The sequence below is a fragment of the Lonchura striata genome, chromosome 10 (genome assembly GCF_050655825.1).
Source record: "Lonchura striata isolate lonStrDom1 chromosome 10, ASM5065582v1, whole genome shotgun sequence".
NCBI lineage: Eukaryota > Metazoa > Chordata > Aves > Passeriformes > Estrildidae > Lonchura > Lonchura striata.
In genome coordinates, this window is record NC_140712.1 from 7,839,321 (window position 1) to 7,857,209 (window position 17,889).

General features: G+C 53.4%; 2 protein-coding genes across 6 annotated transcripts in view; one reads left to right on the top strand and one right to left on the bottom strand.

Annotated features, from left to right (window-relative positions):
- Nucleotides 1-13,365, top strand: part of ZNF609 (zinc finger protein 609) — a 70,603-nt gene extending 57,238 nt beyond the window's left edge. For 2 of the 5 annotated variants that reach the window (XM_085588624.1, XM_085588625.1), the window contains exons 7-10: nucleotides 122-297; nucleotides 778-994; nucleotides 1,065-1,134; nucleotides 13,194-13,365. In XM_085588624.1, coding sequence (XP_085444750.1) covers nucleotides 122-297; nucleotides 778-994; nucleotides 1,065-1,134; nucleotides 13,194-13,257 — 527 coding nt within the window. In that variant the 3' untranslated portion in view covers nucleotides 13,258-13,365. Of the gene's footprint in view, nucleotides 1-121; nucleotides 298-777; nucleotides 995-1,064; nucleotides 1,144-1,292; nucleotides 2,646-13,193 lie in introns of those variants that run through there. The other 3 variants (XM_085588627.1, XM_021554249.3, XM_021554246.3) reach the window with 3 other exon arrangements.
- OAZ2 (ornithine decarboxylase antizyme 2) lies at nucleotides 5,005-17,688 on the bottom strand. The gene is given in 6 exon segments (XM_021554251.4): nucleotides 5,005-5,767; nucleotides 7,523-7,608; nucleotides 9,414-9,589; nucleotides 14,221-14,301; nucleotides 14,303-14,378; nucleotides 17,508-17,688. Coding segments are annotated over 6 exon segments (573 nt in total). The 5' UTR covers nucleotides 17,528-17,688; the 3' UTR covers nucleotides 5,005-5,633.
- Nucleotides 17,689-17,889: the final 201 nt, after the last annotated feature.

Consider the following 17,889-nt stretch of genomic DNA (forward strand, 5'->3'; position numbering starts at 1 on the left):
CTGTCCCTGCTCTCAGGGTGGGGGGTGGCTGTGGGACATCCTCTCACACACATACAGAGCCACATGCTCTCACTGTGCTGCCTGAATACTCTGGGTGCCCTGACTGCTCTTCTTCCCCCAGGATCATACCTACCCTCCAGCTATTCCTTCTCACCGTATGGGAGCAAGGCATCTGGCAGTGATGACAGTGACAAGTCCCGAGCCAGTCCCAGCGTGAGCTGTAAATCCAGCTCAGAGTCCAAGGCCCTTGACATCCTGCAGCAGCATGCCAGCCACTACAAGAGCAAATCACCCACGGTGAGCATCAGCAGGGCGCTGGCTTCGCCCAGCTCTGTGGGATAGTCCCTAGGTCCTGTAATAACGTGGCAGCAGCTCCTTTTGTCATATGGTTTTGCTGTTTCTGCTGCTGCGGGGGACCTGCAGCCATGGATTCCAACATTACAAATCCTTTGGGATGGACCAGCCAAACCTGTGCCTCCATGCTGAGGCATCTCCAGGCCCTGCAGCAACCAGGTGACATTTTTCCTCAGCCCTGGAGCTGGCAGGTGGGATGTGGGGGCTGTCTCCATCCTGTGGCTCCTCCTGGGTTGAGCTGGGAGATAGAGCTTGGACACAGCAAGGAAAGAGTGGTCCTCAGACAGGCCCTGTGTCCTCCACATGGCTTTTGGCATCTCACCCCATGGGAACCTTTTGGGCAAAGGCAGAGGGAACATCCCGATACGTGCCCCGGGGTCTCTGGTCATGTCCCTCAGCACGTGTCTGCTTTCTCCTCTCCAGATAAGCGAGAAGACGTCTCAGGAGCGGGACCGCAGTGGCTGTGGGGTGGTGGGGGGCGGTGGGAGCTGCAGCAGCGTCGGGGGAGCGGGTGCAGGGGAGAGGAGCGGCGACCGGCCCCGCACGTCGCCCTCCCAGCGCCTGCTCTCGACGCATCACCACCACCACCACCTCGGGTACTCGCTGCTGCCAGCACAGTACAACCTGCCCTATGCAACAGGTGAGAGTGGGGCTGGGCTGGGGGGGGAGGGCCCTGTCTCCCAGCTTCTGACAAGTCTTCTCCCCGCCAGGTCTCTCCTCCACAGCCATCGTTGCCAGCCAGCAAGGCTCCGCTCCCTCCCTATACCCGCCTCCGCGGAGGTGAGAACGGTAAGGCTCTGCTCCTGCCGCACCTCCGCGTGCGCGCCGGGCCGGGCCGAGGTGGCCGGGATGGGCGCTCACGGGATGCCCTCGAGGGTTTAGGGTTTGCCCACGGCCTTGGGGCTCGCGGGAGCTGACTTGCCCTTGGGTCGTGGCAGGATGTGACACACCGGGATGCCTGGGCTGTACAAGACGTGTGACTGGCTCACATGGAGAAGTGCTGGAGACTCCTTTAGACATCAGTTGAATGGTGTTAATTGTACTGCTTGACGTTCCTGCCCTGATCTGAGGCAGACTGTGTCTTCTCCCCTCGTCGGACACACACTGACTCCCCACCCCACCCCTCTTTGTGGAGTGGTGAGCTGGTACCTGCGGATATATTTATTCTACTGAGCACCAGCACTTGGGGTGGAGGCGACTCACCTGCCTGGTGCATATGAAGAGGAAACAGAAGCACTGAGGTTTCTTGATGAATTTGGGACCCTGCCGTGTCTCTGTGAGCTGCTGCTTCACAATAGGACTGGGGGCAGGCAGGGACTTGGAACATGGGCTGAGCCTGCCTTGTGGCCACAGTCTCAGGAAAGGAAGGAAGGACTGGCTCACAGAGCCTTGGCGGGTGTCAGGGGGCTAGTGTGAGCCAGGCGGGTGGGTGGCAGCCTGGCTGGAGGCAGCTGTGGAGCTCTCCCAATCCCTCATCTGGTCCTGCACCCCACAGCACCCACAACTCTGTGCCTGTGGGCAGGAGCCACCAGCATGTGCCAGTGGCCAGAGTGGGGCTGGGGAAGCTCTTGGCCCCAGGAAAGCAGCCTCTGCCCTTGGGGGCTGAGGCTCCGTGGGGCTGGGGGCAGCAGGGGACAGAGCTGGGGGCTGCGTCTGTCACCCCACAGGCTGCCAGGGCCCCCCAGGCTGTGCACGGTCCAGACCTGCCTGAAGCTCCTGCCTGTGGCTTTTGCTTTGGTTTCGGAGCTGCAACTCCACAAATCCCAGCCCTTCCTCTGCCCCACTATCATGGCAAGTGCTCCCCAAACCCTGGGGCAGCACATCCTGCTGTGGGGGGCTGTGGCTCCCCTTTTTATCCACCTTTTGCTTTTAGGGCAGCTTCCCCAGGCTGCAGGCAGGGCGCAGCAAGAAACAAGCACACTTAGGTTCTGCCAGAGGCATGTGGGGCCGTGCCGGTCCCTGCTCCAGCCTCGCGCCAGGGCTGGGGGCACCAGGTCCTGGAGGAAGACGGTCCCCACTCCTGCCTGCTCCCCAGCTCTGAGGACAGGGGCTTTCTGGTCCTCTGCCCCCAGCCCCAGAGCGGCTCACCCCAGGCCGACACTCTACCTCGGCCCCGCAGCGGCCGGGCCGCCCCTGCTCTGCCCCCGCCTCTCCCGCTGCCCGGCCGGGGGACATGGGGGCCATCGGTCTCAGTCGTGTGTGTCCGTGTTGCACCCGGCCCCGAGGGCCGCTGTACGGGGATGCTCTGCCTGCTGGGCTCTGTACATACTGTAAAAAGCAATTGTTTGAAAGCTGTTGTTTTGGGTTTTGTTTTCTTTCCCCGTTTCTTCCCCATCCCACTGTGCCCAGTTGGAAAGGAGGTGCTGGCTGCTCTCGGCCCAGTTCAGGTGCCGGCGGCACGGTGGCCCCAGCCTGCTCTTGTTGTCTGACTCATTTTTCTTCCACTTTGTTGTGTTTGGAAGGAGACGGGGCCGCGTGGCCCAGCACACTCCGCAGGGACAAGGTGGGTTGATGGACCCACCCCACACCCATCACAGAGCCAGCCACATGCAGCCACGGGACTGGGGCCTGGTGGGGTCGGGGTGCTTTGGAGAGCCTCACGTCCCACCCGTGGAGGAGTGTCCCGCTGGCTTCTCCTACCTCCAGCCTCGGCCGGCCCGGCACAGCCGGGCTCCCAGCACGGCCGGGGCCCACAGCGGCTCCAGCGGCGCAGAGGAAGTGCCTGGGGGTGTTGGGGTGTCACAGGCTTTGCTGGCAGTCGGAGGGGGTCGGGGTGCTGCTCCCCACCTTCCCAGTTGGGTCCCAGTTGAGTCTCCCTTTAGGTGTTAAATGAAACAACAGTTTATGCAGAATAGGTTTGAGGTTTGGCATTTTCCGGGTTCTCTGGGCCAGCTGCTGCCCACGGGGCCACCCCCAGACCCGGTGTCAGACCGTTGGTGTTTATAGCTCGTTTCCATTGGCGTTGCTGTGTTGGGTTTCATTTCAGTCTTCCTGACTCTGCCCTTCTGTAAAGTGTACATTATTACCAAGTTCCTTGTTTTTTTATATATATATATATAAATATATATATATACAAACTGTACTCTTCTTGCCTTTGTACATTTAGGCAAGGAGGGAGAATAAATCTTTTTAAGAGACAATCACAAACCTGTGAGGGTGGCTTTTTCTTGCTGTTCCCCCAAGTCTGGTCCTTTATCCCTAAAGAGCGTGGCCAGTTATTTTTGGGGGTGGGAGATGGGGTTTCCCCATCTCGGGCATCTGAGAAGGCTCTTGGTGCTCATTGACCCCTGGATCCACCTCTGCCCCAGCACTCATGGCTCTGGTGGATGCTGCAGCTGAGCTCAGACCTGGTGATTGGAGGCAGAACCCCCCAGGGCCGAACCCCTTGGCACCAAGGCCCTGCCCTACACCATGGCCTCAGGGTACAGGAGGTACTGGAGGCACGGGGCAGGCACAAGGCAGGGTTTGGCTCCTCCAGCTTTGTCACGGAGGTGATCCATGTGGGAAGCAGCACCCAGGGACACCACAGGCACCTTCCAGATTTTCCACAGGGTGTTTTGGAAGGCATTTGGCAATTTGAGAAATCCGCATTTGCCCTCCTTTACTTGAGGCAGGGCAGGAGAGGATTTGAAATTGCCAGAGAAACACATGCAGTGTGGCACAGCTTCCAGCTCCTGTGAACAGAATCCTACATTTTGCCAGTCAATTTTACCAGTAAGAAGCAGCAAATTGGTTCCTATCCCATCAGCTGGGATGTGCCAGCCTGGAGCACCATGGAGTGGCAGCCAGTGATTGGCACATGCAGGGACACACAAGAGGCACCCACCAGTCCTGGGCCAGAGTCGGTGCAGCTCCTACAAGAAGGGATAAAACTGGGCCCTTCTCAAGCCAGCAGCAGCACTCAGCAGTTTCAGCCAGGGAACACCCATTCCCAAGGGCTCCTCTTTCTGAGTACAGCCCATTTATTTTAAACTGGTAGAGAGTCTAATGCCCTGCTGAAGGGAGTAGAACTCCTTTCCCTCTTGGTTACATGGAGGTGAAAGAGGGCAAAAGAGACCCAAATTTATGGTTATTTATTCACACAGACTCATATCCCAGCCCCACCTCTCCCTAACCAAACACCATGCTGGATATGGAATGACTCTGGTCCAGTTCCCAATAGAATCATCCGTGAAGGGCAAGGGCACAACAGGAACAATCCCACAACAAGGAGCCAGGCCAGGAAGAGCTGAGGGCATGTCCCTGGGGCACAGCCCCCTTCCCTCCCCCTTCCCTGGGGGCTGCCAGACAGAGCCAGCCACGATACAGGGACAGTGCTACAGGACAGGGACAAGGCTGGGGTGAGGCATGACCTACTGCTGGCACCATGGATCCATGGCACCATGACCCTTTCCTGGAAAAAGCCCCTGGATGGGGAGAATATGCCAGGCTCCACACAACTCTTTGGTTTGGATACAGCCACTGGTGGCATCTCAAGCCTTGAGGTCATCCCTGTGGAAAGATAAGTAGGAACAGAGTTGAGGGCTTGGGGTTGCCCCAGACCCATCCTGGGGCAGAGGGTAAAGGCAGGAGCTTTTCTTGGCTGTTTGGACCAACCATCAGAGTGCAGGTAAGGAAACTGGTCCTCCCAAATAAGCAGCCCCAGGTATGTGAAGTTCATCTGAATGCCCCTTTTATTGAATGCTGTGATAGTGTAGTGGGAACGTGGAACAGGGTTAAGACTGCGTAAAACAAAAGCTGGAAGAGCAAGAAGTTTCAAAAAAAAAAAAAAAGAAAAAAAAAAAAAGGTTAGACCAGTTAAACCAGCATTGGAGTGGAGATGTATGGGGGGTTTAATGTAGTGTTAAAGGATAAACTTGAGTGTCTCCTGCATGTGCCCCACACCAAGCCAGGCTGTTTTTAAGGTCTTGAATGGGAAATGAACAGGTTGTGTCCCAGCTGAGCCCACGCTGGGTGGGCAGGAGGCACCAGTGGGGTTCAGAGGAGTCCCGAAGGTGGTACTGACCCCGGGGCTCCCACACCATGCAGGTGCATTGGAAGAGCTCCTATGCCAGTTCATGAACATCTTCCTTTTCCTAGTGATGATTACATGTGTGATAGATAGTTCTCTAGGCAACATGTTTCAATGAGAGTCAACTCTGGGGATACACAGCCCAATCTAACAATGAGAAATGCGCTTGCAGTCCAACAGAAGCTCTGCTTCCCTCTCCTCAGGAGAGGAGGTGGTCCTCTCTCCTCTCCACAGCATGTCAGGGTCCCACTGGAGCTCCGCTCTGCTGCTATTCTTCATCGGAGGAAGAGCTCTGATCCAGGGGGTACACCATGAACATCACGTCCGGCCGCGACGGGACAGCGGGGTGGCCAGGCCGCACGATCTCGAAGCCCAAGAAGCTGAATGTCTTCAGGAGTGGAGCTACCAAAGAGAAGATCTGTTACCACCAGGAATAATCCTCTTTACCCTCTCCCTTGAGCCATAAATATCAAAGTGCCTGGGACACCCTCTGTGAGTGCATCAAGAGCTTCCTATGGAGAGAAGCACAGTCTTCTCCAGCAGGGGTTTTTGTCTCCTCCTGTACTGATTGCAGCTGCTCCTAAGTGTGAAGGGATTTTAGCTGTGCAGCTTTGTCCATGTTTCTCCTGCAATGTTTCTTCTATCCCCTGTGAAATCGTTGGTTGTCTGCCTGCACCATCTGCACATCCCTGCTTTCCCAGGATGGAGGTGGCCATCCCATAGGATTTGTCCTGCCCCAGCACCCCTTGAGCACCGACAGAGGACAGACAGCAGCGAAGAGGAATCTGCTCAGGGACAAGGAAGACATTTGCTGTCTCCACAAGGAGGTGCTGGAGCTCATTGGAAACTCCAGACAACTGTGCACTGGTCGGGGTGGGACCCCAGGAAAGCCACTTCGGTTACTCGTGGGAATAAGAGTAGGGCCAGCCCAGACAGATACGGTTCTGTGGCACCTGTGTCACTGAAGTGCCTGTGTCACTGAAGCAATGGCTGCCCTGTGACCTGTGACACTCACCCTAGTGCAGCATCCCATCCCTACAGCACCCTTGGGCAGTTGGCTCCAGGACACTGAGTGATAATGCAGAGGAGCTCCTGAAGATATTTTATGGCAGCACTGAATTTCAGCTGGACAGACACGGACCCAGGATCTGGACCACTCCAGAACTTCTACAAACCCCTGGCATTGGCTGTCCCCTGTCCCCAGCCTCCACAGGGGCCACCTATGCAACCGGTGCTAGTGGTGACATAACAGCCAGGACTTGATTCTGAAATTACTCCTGGCATGGTAATGAGGGATGATGACATCTTCCTGGGCTCAGATCAGCTTTACTAAGGCCCTTCATTTCAGAGAAGCTGGGGCAGCTCATGAAGCTGCAGAGTAAAATTAGAATTGGGTTGGAATTACTTACTAGGATACAGCCTGACTCTGGTGGGATTTAGAGTGACACATTCCCAGCCTGGTACATCCCCCACCCCCCCAGGCTGTAATCCCTCTCCCAGCACGTCTATCTTTAGACCCTAATGCAGCCCCCAAAGCCATAAGCATCTTGAGCCAGAGCCAGGATTACCTGTAAGCCTGGAAAGGACAGAAGTGCCAGGAGATCTTTAAAAAGCTGATGAATTTCAGGGCAACAGGCTCTAAGTGCTTGTTTTCCATCTAATAACTCCTCTCTGGTTTAATCTTCCATGTCACAGCAGCCTGGTGCCAAACAGAGACTTCACTGCTCACCAAAAGGGGAACATTAACTGGCACTGGATGAGAAAATCACCCCAAATCATTCAGGAGCAGCTTTTTGCACCAGAGTATTGAATGGCAGGGCAGCAGATGAATGGAATCCCAGACTGGTTTGGGCTGGAAGGGATCTTAAAGCTCATTAAGTTCCACCCCACCGCCATGGGCCGGGACAACTTCCACTGGACTAAGTTGTTTGTATCCAGCAGATCTGCTGGAGAAACCGCAACATGCCCTCAACCCTTACTCTCCAAAAAGGGCTTATTTCCTCCACACAAAACTATTCCTATAAGAATTATGCACATAACAATCCCTGCACAGGGAGGGTCCTGCAGGTCTCGCCCTGGGATGACCAAGTTTCTTTACAGCTTCAGCAGCATCGTGTGGGGTGTCAGGAGTGAACCCAAGTGCAAGGCAGCCCTCACCTCGATCTTCTCTGCTTTTTCTGAAGCAGATGAAGACATAGTTGACTTTCATTTTTTCTTCAGCAAACTCCAGCAGTGCTGACAACCTGCCAAGGAGGGGGAAGACAAAAGGACATCAGCTCTGGGAAGTCCAGTCCTGAGGAAGCCTCTGAGCATTATCAAATTATCAACTGTTTGGATGATTTCGGACACAAAGATTGTTTACAGCCGCCTTCCAGCGAACAATGGGTGCTGAAACAATGGGCTTCCTGCCCTGCAGATTCAAGAGCTGTCCTTGCTCCGAGTAGGATAAGTTCCTGTCCTCACAGCCACAAACACCCTCCCCACCCGTGGTGCTTTGGGACTGAAGCCTTCGTAGTCAGGAAGTGAAATATTGCAGCTGCTCCCAGAGCAGGCTGCATTCCCTGGCAATGCATATGGGGACTCTGGGAGTTCTGTGCTTTTTGGGAAGGAAAACCTCCCAGAACTGCGCTCATGGCAGGCAGAAAAGGAGAACAAACCATCCCTAGAGAACATGTGTGCAGGCAAATCCATTTCCTGAGCTGGATGGCACAGCTGCTGCCCCCTGAATCCTCGCTTCCTGCCTTTCCAGCTGGATTATTTCTGCCACCTCCTGATGGAAGCAGTGCTGCAGTAACCCCTCTGCGAGCCTCCAGGGTGGCACACTGATCGACTGCTGTCACTTGCAACCACTGGCGCTGCCAGAGCAGTGACAGACTCCACATCTCAGTAACCAGCTGTCAGCGCAGTGCAGGAGATTAAATTTGCAAGGGTTCTGTTAATATGTTAATGAACTACTTTAATTATGGCTTCTGGCCTCTCCTCGGCTGTTTCACCCAGCTAAAAATAACCTGACAAAATTGCGCTTTAAGTCACAATGACACTGGCAAATAAATCCCCTCCCAGAAGGACCCATTCCAGGGAGAGCCCAGAGATTTACGGGCCAACCAGAGAAACTACACAAACATCTATCTGGACTCAGAGTCAAATGAGACAAGTGTGAGACAGCAACCACACTGCCACTTCCTGCAGGTGCCCAGTGATGGGTTTTTCTTTAATTGGATTGTGTCACTGAGGGATGAAGCCTACTTGGAGATTTAGGAGGAGCTGATTGCTCTGCAGACGAATCCAGCAAAGCCACATCTACACTGCAGCGGAGACCTCTGGCACAGCACTTGGCAGGAAGGAGTTGCTCTGGAAGCTGCATTTACACAAACTTCCCATAGCAGAGCTGTCTGGACAAAACATGACCAGATTCTGCCAAGAGAAAAATCAGAGCTCCTGGCAGAGTCCGGCACCAGTGCAGCAGTGCTCCAAGAGCAGATCCACCTACTAACGAGGAGAGCATCCATAGGATGGAGAGGTTTTTAGTTCCCTGAAAGAGAGGAAAATCTGCCAAGATGGGCTTGCCAAGTGGCCAGCAGAAAAATAAAATTAAAAAGTAATAAAATATCAGAGAAAATCTTGTTGGCTTTCTATACCAAAGTATACAAAGATTCACTCTGCTCATTTATTGCCTGTTTTTCATTAGTGTTGGGACTCAAAAAATGGTAACTCATCTGGAATATCACTGAGGGAAAAAAATTCCTGTGGGGGACTCCGCAGACAAGGGAGCAGAATGTGCACAAACCACAAACAGAGCTGCTATTGCGCAGCCCATTTTCCACACACAGCATGAAATCCCAGGATGGTTTGGTTTGGAAGGGACCTTCAAACTCATCTTGTTCCAAATCCTGCCATGGGCAGGGACACTTTCCACTAGACCATGTTGCTCCAAGCCCCATTCAGCCTGGCCTGGAACACTTCCAGGGATGGGGTGTCCATCCACAGTTACATAACTGAAGTCCTGTCCTCCAGGAGCCATGGCTACACCATCAGGATCAGAACTTACCCTTCTTTGCTTCCATCAGCTAATAATCCATCAGGGATTTCCACAAAGAGGCTCTGGTTTGAGAGCACTGCATCCCAGGAGGAGGTCTTCACCTCTGTGACCTTGTACTGGAAGTGGACAATGTGAGGCTTCCCTTCATGCACTGGGACATCTTGGCTAACAGTGATCTTCTCATCCTGGGAAAATGAAAAATGTAAAGTCCTGAACTGCCAAGGGACAACTGGAGAAAGCAAATGTAAAGAAATTGTCTTAGGGTTTTACTGAGAACAGGATTATGCTTTTCCCTTCTCCTTTTGCTGGCTCATGGACACATCACACAGTTCTCAGCCCTCAGAGTGATTTCTAGCCATGTTTTCCTGTTACAGGAATGTAGTTTTACATATTGACATAATATTAAATTTCTGACTAGAAGACTCCACTGCTTCACTGCAGGCTCCAGCCACATCTGGTGGTGCTTCATGAACTGCCCTTCCAAGAACACAACTGGACCCAACACCCAACACAGAGCTTCTGCTACCACAGCCCAGCCAGGTTTGGTGCCTCCCCCATCCCCAACACAGCCTTTCTGTTCCAGGAGTGACCACAAATTGCTTTCCCAGATTTTATGGTTTGCCTCCTGGTGTAAGGGAGAAAAACACAGAGTGCAGGGAAATTCCAGAGCAGATCTGAAGCTTGCGAGGAGGTCTTTTCCAGAGACCACAAATGCACATGTCCTTCCCCAGTCCTGCCCCATGAGGATGCCAAGCATGCAGATTACTTGGGATCAGCTCAGCAGTTCCTAGAAAACAATTCAGTGGTTAAAGCCCCATTCCTTTGGACAATTCCTGCAGGCACTTGGGTTGCCCAGTAATGATTTCCACGTTTCAGTGCAAAGAGCCGCAGCGAAAGAAGCGGAGCCCTGAGTTAACGCTGTTACTGCAGTGAAGCTGAGCTGTCCCCTGTACTTGGTGACAGCTCGTGTGTCCCTGTCCCTCACATTCACTGGTACCTGCGCAGCTTTGAAGGGCAGCAGTAAAGCAGATACCCAGTCATGAGAGCACCTGGAGAGCCATGTGTCCCTCCCTCCTCAGCAGGTGGGTGGGCAGTGCTTCACTCCTCTGGGTCATTGGGTGAGCGCTGTCCAGCCTCCAGATATTTTAACAGACTGATTAATTCAGCAGCTCCTTACAAGCCCTTACAGGCACCTCAAGCCACTGTCCCAGTGCTTTAATTCCTATTACCTCTTGTCTTAAAATAGATGCCCCTTGGTTTGACTACTGTATGACAGAGAAGACTCTGAGGACATTCACATTGGTGACAAAGTAATACCATGTGCAAAGTGGGAGCAGCTTGGCCTCTGAAAGCTGAGCAGAGGAAGTTGCCTTTCATTGAAAGCTCACAAAGCTGAGCTGAAAAACAAGTTTACACTTCACCAGAATAAATATCCTGTAGGAAACAAGTTTATTCATTGAGTTTGAAGGAAGTCTGAGTGGCTGAGCACACCAAGAAATGCACTGAGAACTGTTCCAGTGAGGTCGGGCTGTGGCTGTGATGGAGCCAGCAGAGAGAGGCAGGGCTGAACACAGAGGTTCTTACAGAAAACAAATCCAAGGGGCTTATATGCATTTCCTTCAGCAGTGACTTGACAGGACACTTTACAGCTGTTTCAGTGCAGAAAGTGTTTCTGTTCCAGAAAACATCCTTCTCTCCAGAAAAGCTCACAGATCATGCTTTTCCCATGCTCACAAAACTAAAACTAGGTGAGGAAGGGAAGGAAAGCAGGCTGGGATTGACACATGGGAGGTGTGCCTTTGAGTGGGAAGACTGGCACTGCCATGGGAAGGAAAAAGCATTCTAAGCCGTTCGGTCGAGAACTTCCTTGTCACCAGAAATTATGTCCAGTGAGATTGCTCCACCGAAACCCCTCTGTGACAGCCCAGGAGCCAAAGGCAGCACGACCACAGGGATTAGCAGAACCAGTTCCCCCGGTTCAGTGGGAATTGCGTTTACACAGCCTGGCTGGGGCAGCTGACACTTTATTTCTAGGTATCCAAACAGAGATGTCAGGGAAGAGAAGGGCTCTGTGAGCTGCTGCTGTGAAGCAGCAACAACAGCCCAAAATTCTTTGGAAGCTGCTCAAAGCAAAATCTTATTTACACAACAAGCATTTGGTTCTAGTTCACCCTGGAAAAATCCCTACACAAAATCCCCCTGCCATGTTCCTGTGGTCAAAACCCCCTGCCACCAGACTGAATTTTACCCAGCTGCCCAAACCCTGGCTCCCCAACCCTCCAGCTCCATTTCAGCATCACAAAGCTGCAAAGACCAACTTCCACTTGGTTCCAATTCACTGAACACAAGATTTTCCAGCCCTGCTCTGCTCCTCAGATGTCCCAGGAAGGATGGGGGGAGGCCTTGGTATGTTGGCAAGGCCAGAAGGAAGGATGTTACGATCCACCCTGGACAAGTGGCTGGAGAAAGCTGTGGAAGCACCCACTGCTGCCAGGTGCTACACCTGCAGCCTCCTGCCAACTCTGCCAGCCAGGGCACATCTCACCTGGCAGCACCCGTACCGTCACTGTGGTATTCCCAGCTCCAGCAAAGCTCCCTGGATGGAGGGCTGAGCTTAAAGTCTCTTAACACAAAAATCCCAACAGTTACAGGAAGCCCCAGTTTATGGCAGTGGTGTATCTGAGTGCTGCATGCACCGGCAGAGGCAGGTGTGTTGGGAAAGGCCATCCCTTGGACTGGAACAGCTGACACAGCTGGAAAAGGGATTTAAACTTTCAGATCCAGATGCCTTTCCAGGTCATGCCGGTGGCTGCTGGCTGAAAAGCTCAGCTGCTGTAACTACAGTACTGCCAGACCGAGCAGGTCACCGAGAGGGCAGACAGAACCCTGTCACCGCTCTGCGGTCTGACACACCTCAAATCCTGGGGTCACTTCTGGGCCCCTCATTCCATGACAGACATTGAGGGGCTGGAGCATGCCCAGAGAAGGGAACAGAGCTGGGGAAGAGGCTGCAGCACAAGCCTGACGAGGAGCAGCTGGGTGGGCTCAGTCTGGAGGAAAGAAGGTTCATGGGGGGACCTCTCTACAACTCCTTGACAGGAGGATGCAGCCAGGTGGGAGTTGTGCTCTGCTCTCAGGGAACAAGGAATGGGATGAGAGTAAATAACCTCAACCATTTCCAGGCTAGAGCAGGTTGGATATTAGGGAAAATGTTTTCACTGAAAGGACTGTCCAGCCCTGGCAGAGGCTGCCCAGAGAAATGGAATCACCATCACTGGAGGGGTTCAAAAGCCCTGTGGATTTGGCACTTGGGGACATGGGCTAGTGGTGAACATGGGCAGTGCTGATGGAACAGTTGGACTCAATGAAATTAGAGGGTTTTTCCAACCCAAACTATTCCATAATTCTTTGTTACAGACGGGGCTGATTTTCTGACAGAGCCTGCTAGTTTTGTCAAGCAATAAATCCAGGAGGAATTCCATCCATATTTCTGGGATGCAGCTATCTGGATGACATCCTCCTGCCTACACACCACTGCCAAAATCTGTGCAAGTTTAGGGCTGTACTGGAGTCAAACACTCCAAAGTCTCTAAATCATTATTCCTTCCACCTTCCTCCTCCATGCTGAGCCTGTTTTCTACCTCAGGGCCTTGCCTGGTGCACACACAAGGCTTTGCAAAGCTGGCTGGCAGGAGCTCTGGCTGCAGGGTCCCATTTCCCACCCAGAGGGGATTCATTACTTGTCCTGAGCCCTCTTGAAGCTATTTTTGTATCTTCTTTCTGTGACAGGAAGCCCACTGTGCTGCTTCTCTGGAGTTTGTACCCCCCAAACATCTGTGACAATTCACCTTGAGCATTAAACTGATGGGACCTTGTCACTGGAGGCTCAGAGGCTGGCATTTTGCAAGGGAAGCAGGTGAGGAAAGTGCTGAAAACTCAACAAAGGAAACTCTGAAAGCAACCATGAGGTGTGTGATTCTCTCAGGAACTCCAGGAGGAGACTCTGGGAGCTGTGGCCCAAAAGGGTCTGTATCTTTTCATCAGGTGATGTCTGTGTGCCACCCACAGGTTAATTAAAAATCAGGTCTGACACCTATGACAACACCCCTGGGTCAACAGCCAAATTTGCAAGGTCAGCATAAACTCAGTCTGCCTCACCTGAATCTAAAAGCAGCCCTTGTCCCAGAAGGGAGACAGATGTGAGCCAAGTCACACAAATTACTCTAGAGGAAGGAGCAGCCAGGTCTCCTTATTCTAAAGGAAAGGTCCCATGGAATGAAGAGGAGCACAAAATGAGACAGCTGCAAGCCTGCAGACACAAACCATTCCTGATCTTGCCCTGCCTGTGCAAACGTTCTAGAAACAGCCTTGTCTGGGAGCTGCTTCTCCCACCTGCACCTCGGTTCAGGCAGCTCCCAGGCCCTGACAGCTTCACATTCTGGACCAGGGTGCAGGAAGGAGCTTATCAACCCCTCCCTTGCTGCATTTCACCTTTCTGCTTCTCACTTCCTTTCTCTGCCAGGCATTTCAGAAGCCCTTTCACGTTTGGATAATACAGACTCCACGTACAATAGCTGCAGCAGGCCCCTGGGACAGGCTAGTGAATGATCTGCTGTACAATGGTCTCTCATTTCTTAATAAACAGGTGATATTTAAGCAGCAGAGACCTGTCTGCAGCTCAGTCCCTGAAAAATTACCTGTTCTCCCACTTATTATCTTGGAGTTCTTTGCATTTATTCCCATCAGACTGCGAAAGGAAATGAATACAGTTGTAGCACAGGTACAGGTCAGTGTTTAGACGTTAAATGTATCTCACCTTATATATCAGAGCTGAAAGAGAAGGATCCCTGCCACCCCCTCGCCCACCGGGGATCTTCGACAGTGGGTGAGGGGCATCAGGAGCACCACAGAGGCCCTGGAACGATGTGCCTGCAGCACTGCAGCTGGGGACAGTTACTCAAAGGTAAAATACTACTGCAAGAAAAAGAGAGAGAGCACCGTGTTACATTAGCAGGGGTCACATTTCAGAGGCTCCAGCTTCTCAAACCCCCAAATCATTTGTATCCTTGCTCCTCACAGCACCCAGATATCAACATCGAACTGCCCCAGTGGCACCAGACCCAGAGTGTTTTGTTGGGAATGGACAAGGGGCCAGGAACCCAGAGAGTGCTGAGCAACCTCATGCTAATAAGGGAGGCCTGGAAGGCTGCCAGGAGCAGATGGCTGGGAACACATGACCAGATGAGCACACATTTTCTAGAGGCAAATATCTACAAATAGATCAACAGGGCCCAGGAGGAGAAGGTTTCAAACCCAGGAGAAATGAAAGGGCTGGTTCTTCAACACACTCCACAATGTCCATCGCAACATTTTCACACCCACATGAACCACCATGCAAGCATCCTCCACCCCAACCCTAAAAATTACAAGTTCACCCCACAGAGCTACTTTGAACAGCAAGAAAACACACTTCCCTTGCAGTTTCCAAGTTTATTTGGATATCCTACACGTGGTCCTCCAGAATGGCTTTGGACACAGGCTCTGGCTTTTAGGAAGCTCATCAAAGCAAATTATTTGACTTCTGGAGCCTTGTTTCCTCTCTCAGCACCACAAAAGCTCTGTGCTGAGGCCCAGTGATGTTCCTCTAGCACAGCCTGCAAAAGCCATGTAGGAAAACCAGTCCTTCTCCAGTGCTGCCACTGTGAAACACAGCAGCACAAAGCTATGGAAGCACCACCAAAACAACACCGTCAGGGAGGGCTTCCATGAGCAGGGAGTGAGGCTGAAGTGGATAAATTCTGCAGCTGTTCTGACAACCACGGTCTGCCCTGAAACTTCTCACTTGAAGCGGTTCCCAATGCAGTGTTTTTCCACTCTAATCCCTGTCCACGAGGCAGACAGGCTTAAGTATCCAAACACCAAGTGCAGAGCTGCACTGTTAGAACCACCTCAGATGCCTAGAAAAACGAATCAGACTGGTTTGGGCTGGGAGGGACCTTAAAGCCCATCAGTTCCACCCCCTGTCATAGGCAGGGACACCTTCCACTACACCAGGTTGCTCGAAACCCCATCTAACCTGGCCTTGTAACTTGCCTGTGCCAGTTGCAAACAAACTACTACAAGTAGTTTGGCATTTCCGAGTGCCAAAAACATAACGTGCAAATGCACAAGGCAGAATGGATCTCTGCATACCACCTACCACCAAAACCATCTTTCTACAGGAAACACTAATATTCTTCCTCCACATATTCCCTCCCCCAGGTTTGCTAGACGGGGCACTGGGGCAGCATTCCCATGTGCTAGAGCAGGCATTATCTTGGAGAAAAGGCAGTTTAAATACACCAGGAGATGTCTGGGGGCAAAGCAGGGTGTTCTGTGCTCCCTGCTGTGCCTGGGGCTATCAATGGGCCAGTGTGTGTTCAGTAGTAGAGGATGTCGAGAGGATGACAAAGCACTTTGTGCTTCCCCACCCCCGAAAGCTGTTGGCAGCTTTGTTAGTCCCTTCCCTCCTCCCTCTACCCTCCAGCCAACAATGTACTATTGATAGCTCTTTCCAACTTGCGGCCAAGGCATAGAGAAACTGGATAATGAAGTGGAGTTGTGGGAAAAAAAAATTAAAACAGAGAGGCAGCCAAAGACACTTCCCGGTTTCACTTCCTCTGGCACATGCAGAAGTCAAAACACCAGCCCCCTTCAGCTGCTGCCTGCACATCCCTGGCCCAAATCTGCACACCTCCCACTATCCTCCCCCCAAAATCAGAGTCCCTGCACACCACCACTATCCCCCACAAGGATTAGGGTTCTGAGACCAGCACCCTCAGGGAAGAGAGTGTGTGTAGGGCACAGATTAAAAGGACTTTTGCTTTCTCCAGCTGTGCTTCAGCTCGCTGGGAAGAAATTCATGCAAACAACCAACATCTGATCCCTTCATCCATCCTTGTGCAAACAGCAACTCTCCCCGAGGTCTGTTTGTAGCTTTAAGTTAGGCTTGTGCTCCCTTCTGACGTCTGTCCTCCTTGGAGGAGCTGCTTTCCTGCAGCCTGGTTGAAATTAAGATGCATTTAGATCACCAAGGCCTTTCCTTGGAGAAACTCCTCAGTACAAGCTGCTGGTCTGTGCCCTGCCCGAAAGGGGAGCTGGAAGTCGGTGTTAAACTCTCATCCCGCGGGTGTAATTTTAACTCGCTAAGCTCCCAGCGATCCCAACCTCGTGCCCTGTCCCTGGGAAGTGCAAAGGGCAGCTCAGCAACTTCAGAGCCCCATCATCACTGCTCCTAAGCAGCTCCGGCACACAGAGCCAGGCTGAGACCATCACCAGCACATCAGGGGCTGAAACGAACACATTCCCTTGTGTTTTGGGGGTTTTATTTGTTTTGAACACTTAGGCCAGATGGAAGGATCCGCAGAGCTCTCCTGACGTTGGAGAAAGGACTGTTTTGTTTGTTTTCCTCTCTGCCCCTTCCCAAAACAGGCTCTGGAGATCCAGCTACACTTGAATAATATAACAACTATTGTTATTACTATTATTATTGTTGTTAGACAAATATTCAGGAGCCCGATTTGAGGAGTAAATTGTAAATAACCATCTGATGAACACAGCACAGCTCAAGCAACTCCCACACAGGCAACGGGCAAGAACCGAGGCTGGTTCATACGCATCCTCTGGGCTCTTATCGGCGACAGAGGCGCAGGAAATGACACTCGGGGGACTCCAAACAAGGAACAGACATACAAGATAAATCGGTCAGCTGAGAAAAATACACAGATCCTGCAAGTTCGTGGCTGCTGACACCTAAGCCGCCTGGAAAAGCCACCTCCTTTTAGGCAGAGAGAGGTGCGGGGGGCGCGGGGAGGGAGCGCTCGGACCCCGCCGCCGCCAGGGCTGCTCAGCGAGAGGCGCTCAGGCCCTGGCGAGCCCAGACCCACTCCCGGGGGGCTCCTCCAGGGGGAAGAAACGCCTTGATGGGGATTTTAAACGGGAAAAAGTGGAGCGGCCTCCCCACGTCCCGCGGCCTCCCCGCCGCCTCAGCGCCCGCCCGCGCCCCAGGCCCGCCCGCCGCCGCCGCGCTGAGGAGCGAGGGAGGGCGGGGAGCGCGCTGCGCACCTGTCCTGGGTGTTTATCATCGTGCGCTCGCTGCGGTGCGGCTGCGGTCGCTGTCGGCGCTGCGGTCGCTGTCGGCGCTGCGGTCGCTGTCGGCGCTGTCGGCGCTGCTGGCGCTGGTGCCCCGGCGGTGCCCCGGCTGTCCCCTCCTGCGCTCCGCTCCGCTCGGCGCCGCGCTCCGACTGACCCCGCGGGCCCGCGCGCGGACACGCCCCCGCGCCGCGCGCCCCGGCCCCGCCCCCGGCCCCGCCCCGCGCCGCGCGGGCTGCCTGGGAACCGGCCGCCCAAACAAAGGCGCGCGCCCGGCCACGCCCCCGACTCGCCCCGCCCCGCGCCCGTGACGTCACCGAGCCGCGAGGGCGCGCGCGCCGGCCGCGTCTCTGGA